Source organism: Mesitornis unicolor, unplaced genomic scaffold (genome assembly GCF_000695765.1).
Source record: "Mesitornis unicolor isolate BGI_N332 unplaced genomic scaffold, ASM69576v1 Scaffold53998, whole genome shotgun sequence".
In the NCBI taxonomy this organism is placed as follows: domain Eukaryota; kingdom Metazoa; phylum Chordata; class Aves; order Mesitornithiformes; family Mesitornithidae; genus Mesitornis; species Mesitornis unicolor.
This window is the reverse complement of record NW_010202240.1, coordinates 1-3983: the sequence shown is the minus strand read 5'-3', so window position 1 is coordinate 3983 and position 3983 is coordinate 1. Positions and strand designations below refer to the sequence as shown.

General features: G+C 44.1%; 1 protein-coding gene across 1 annotated transcript; it reads right to left on the bottom strand.

The window, feature by feature from the left end:
- Nucleotides 1-1955: 1955 nt before the first annotated feature.
- On the bottom strand, nucleotides 1956-3256 carry GNG12 (guanine nucleotide binding protein (G protein), gamma 12). The gene is made up of 2 exons (XM_010190316.1): nucleotides 3161-3256; nucleotides 1956-2081 (listed from the first exon to the last, which is right to left on the bottom strand). The coding sequence occupies exons 1-2, from the start codon at nucleotides 3254-3256 to the stop codon at nucleotides 1956-1958; spliced, it is 222 nt and encodes a 73-aa protein (XP_010188618.1).
- Between the last annotated feature and the right edge of the window lie 727 nt (nucleotides 3257-3983).

Sequence of the window (3983 nt, the reverse complement as noted above, 5' to 3'; positions counted from 1 at the left end):
GAAAATTTACTCCCAGAGCTGATCCACTGGCCTCTGTATTTAAAAAAACCACCCTTTTTTCTGGTACCTGTGACTTTAGCAGCACAAATGTCAGATATTAAGGAAAAAGAAACATAAAAAATAAACAAAAAACCCCACGTAAAAAACCCCCAAAAAGACCATAAATCCATAGAAACACAGCTCTGGGGAACTTCTACCCTCCTCTGCCATCATACACCAGGCACTTGCTCTTTCCCAAGTCTGTAACAGGGCAGGTGGACCAGTCCCGTTTTTTTCAATTAATTGGAGATATCTGCAATCAATTGGAGATATTTGCAATTTTACTCAGTTTTATCCCCCAAACCCCCTGGTTTCTCCCCAGCTCCTTTCCCCACCACCACCACCCACCCAATGGGGACACAGGGCCCTGCCTGCACCCGTAGAAAATACAGAGAAAAACCACAAACAAAAAGCACACTGCTTAATTTCTGAGGGAAAAAGAGAATACCCATTTTTAGAAAGGTATTGAGTTATTAATATGAAAATCAGGGTTTATATATAAAAATAAAGTTTAGCTAAAATCTATACATCAACAAAATGCAGATTACTATGAGGACAACAGATTGATGGGAGAAAAATATATTATAAAATGTCAGACAAACACATGAAGGAAAAAATTAGTGTGGATCCACATTATTTTTTGAAATTATCACTAGAAATAATACTCTAATTAGAAAACTGTTTTGCATGTAAGCACAGGATAAGCAGTGCAATTTTCTGTCAGTCTTGTATGGTGATTTTTGAACTATTTGGGAAAGAAGCTCGTTAAATATATGATTTCTCAATATGCTTCAATAGCGTGTCTCTAATTTAATATAGAAATGACAAATATGCAACGCAAGACAGGAAATTACAATAAATTCTGTAAATACCATTGCAGAAATGGCAACTTGGACCTCTGAACTGGCTGCAGGGAAAGGCATTTGCAGCAGCTAAAATCAGAATTATTTCCAATCCCTTCAGTTTTCTGCTAATAAGGAAAGTTTGTATAAATACACTACTATAGGGTTTTTTAATATATATTTAAACACATATACGCACACAGAGAAAGACTTTTTTATTAAGTATGTATATAAAATCACTGAATTGATGGAAAGACCCTCCAATTACATCCGCATAACCACAATATGGAGAGAATTTGGCATTTTTCCCCTTTAAAAATGATTTTTTTTTTAAAAAAAGGAGTCAAATTCTGACTCCTTACACAAACCACCACTGGGATTTGGAGTGACGGGGCCATGCCTCCAGCCCTGCACTGCACTGATGCTTCTCATAGGGTTTGGGGTTTTTAATACTAACATGGATTTTTAATCCGAAGCTGAATCAAAGCTGGAAATTCTGCTTTTTCAACTCTTAAAAGGCAGGAAAATCAACCCACAGATCTCCGATTTTTGACACTTTAGGACTTGCACTTTGAAAAATGAGGAAGCGGCATAAGGAAGGCTGTGGGCACGGCTCCACGGAGCTCCCAGCAGTTGCTACAAGAACCTTTTTAAGGTAGCTTTTGCACAATAATGCACTTCTGAAACGCACCTGCGCATGAAAGCACGCACGGACATCAGTACAGCCCATCCCTGCATGCACTGTTTAAAAAAACCCATCAAAATAAACCCAATGATGCTGAAACAGGTTCCTAAGCCTTTGCTTCCGCTCGGTCAGCGACGCTCAGGCAACTTTGGTCTTGTTGAAGCTGAAAAGGGGACCTGGGCCCAGCTCCCACCGAGGACGAGACCCCATTGCCCCGGACAAAACAGAAGTTAATTGGGGTTGAACCCTGGCTTCCTAAGAAAGATAAGGACTGGAGAGATGCTTTGGAAAGCTCAAAGTGATCGTTTCTACACTTGGCTGCCCTCACGCAGTGAAGAGCAGGTACCTTTCCGAGTATTTTGCCCATTTGCCCGTCGGCAGCTGCGCTCCTATAACAAAATGCAGGTTTTCTTGTCCTTGAAAGGGTTTTCAGAAGCGGGGATGCCCATGAGCAAGGGGTCCTTCTTGGCGTGTTCTTCACAGTAGAGCATTAGGTCCGCTGATGCTTTTGACACCTGCAGAAGATGGGGAAAAAAAAACCCCAAAACACCATAAAATGGTATTTCCCCATAAGTGGTAACAGGATCAAAGGTGCCGAGAGCTGCCAGGGGGTACAAAGCCCCTGCACAGGACAGCAGAGGTGCTCGGATATCAACACAGGGCAGGGTTAGATTTGGTATAGGGAAAATTTCCTCACTGAAAGAGTGGCCAAGCACTGGAAGGGGCTGCCCAGGGCAGTGGTGGAGTCCCCCTCCCTGGAGGGGGTCAACAACCGTGTGGATTTTTGGGGACGTGGTTTAGTGGCCATGGTGGAGTTGGGTTGACATTGGACTGGATGATCTTAGAGGGCTTTTCCCACCTTAATGATTCTGTGATTATATAAAAACCACGCTGCCATGGGCTCACTCCAGTTTAAACTGTGGAGGACAAAAGGATGGACCCCCCTGCTCGGGCAGGTTTGTGACACCAGGCAAAAGCACTGCGTGGCTTTCACAGACCACCAGAACTACAGAGGAGAAGGCTTAAAATAATACAGGAGGTTCGTAACAAGGAACTTCTCATCTATGAAACTGGAGATGGTGAACAGGAGCGTCCTGAGATGAGGGGCTGTGGTGGGACTGGGAGCCCTGCTCCCAACCACAGGAGCGTGGGGATGGGCACTGCTGCCTAAAGTTAAAGGAATTAAGTTTCCACCACCTTTATTTTTTAATAACATCTCTACTCATTTGTCTTCCTTGCAGATACAGCATTCAGCCAATGGGTTGAACAAAAATCACACAATATGCATGAAACTTCAAATGTATGAAACTAGAAATGCATACCTGCATTAATGCTTCACATATTTGATTCGCGCTTTGTATTTTGCTTTGGTTCTCCTACAAGTCCATAAACACTGAGGATACTGCTGGTAAGTGGCCATACGAATTAGATTTATTCAGATTTGCTAGGCTGAAATGTAGATGCCACACTTGGAGATGGGGAAAACAGTAAGCTGTGGGTACACACACTCTGTTATCTTATTGCCCTACAGCTGGAAAGGGGGAAAAAAACCCAGGAAAACTAAAAGGATGCGTGAAGAAGGATGTGCTCTCACCTTTATTCTTTCTATGGAGGCTTCTATCCGCAGCTGCTGGACGGTTCTGCGGGCCTGGGCGATGTTGTTGCTGGTGCCAGCCGTTTTCCCAGACATGCTCAGCGCTGCAGCCAGGCTCTGCTTCCAAAGACAGTGAGGTGAGCACAGGACATTGAACTGCTCTGACACACAGGGGCTGGTTACACACTGCAAAAAGTGCTTTTAAAAAGTACTTTTTAAAAAAGAAACCCAGCAGCTCCAGGATCTTCCTTCTCTGGGTCAGGATGCAAAGCACCGATGCCTGAGGCAGGGTCAGATTTTGGATGGTGCCACACCAAAGGGGGACACTCTCCACCTCACCAGCAGGGCCGTGCACAAACCCAAACCCACGAAGATCATCAGCTCTGTGCCGCTGCATTTAAATCATTAATTGTGTTACAGAGCCCAGCGTGGCTGCACGTGTGACCTCTCCGAGCACCACACACGGTGTTTCTGTGCAGGATTCAGGTTTCTTACGCCTCAGCCCAGGCAGTTTTTCCAGACAGTGCCGGCCTCACAAGCCAGGAACAGCATTATTTCACACCCCATCCCCATTTTGGCACACGGTGTCGTTTCTAGGATGCTCAGCAGGTCCCGTATTTTCCAAATTTTCCTCTCCCTCTGCAGAAACCATCCCTGGGTTTGGGTTCAAAGCTCATCCCTGGTGCATGTCAGGCCAATATGGCCCTCACCGGTGGGCAGCACTCATGGTAGATGGGTAAATAACTATAGATAATATAGATATATCTGTAATATATATGTATATGTAATATTATTTTATACATATATATATATATGGAGAGAG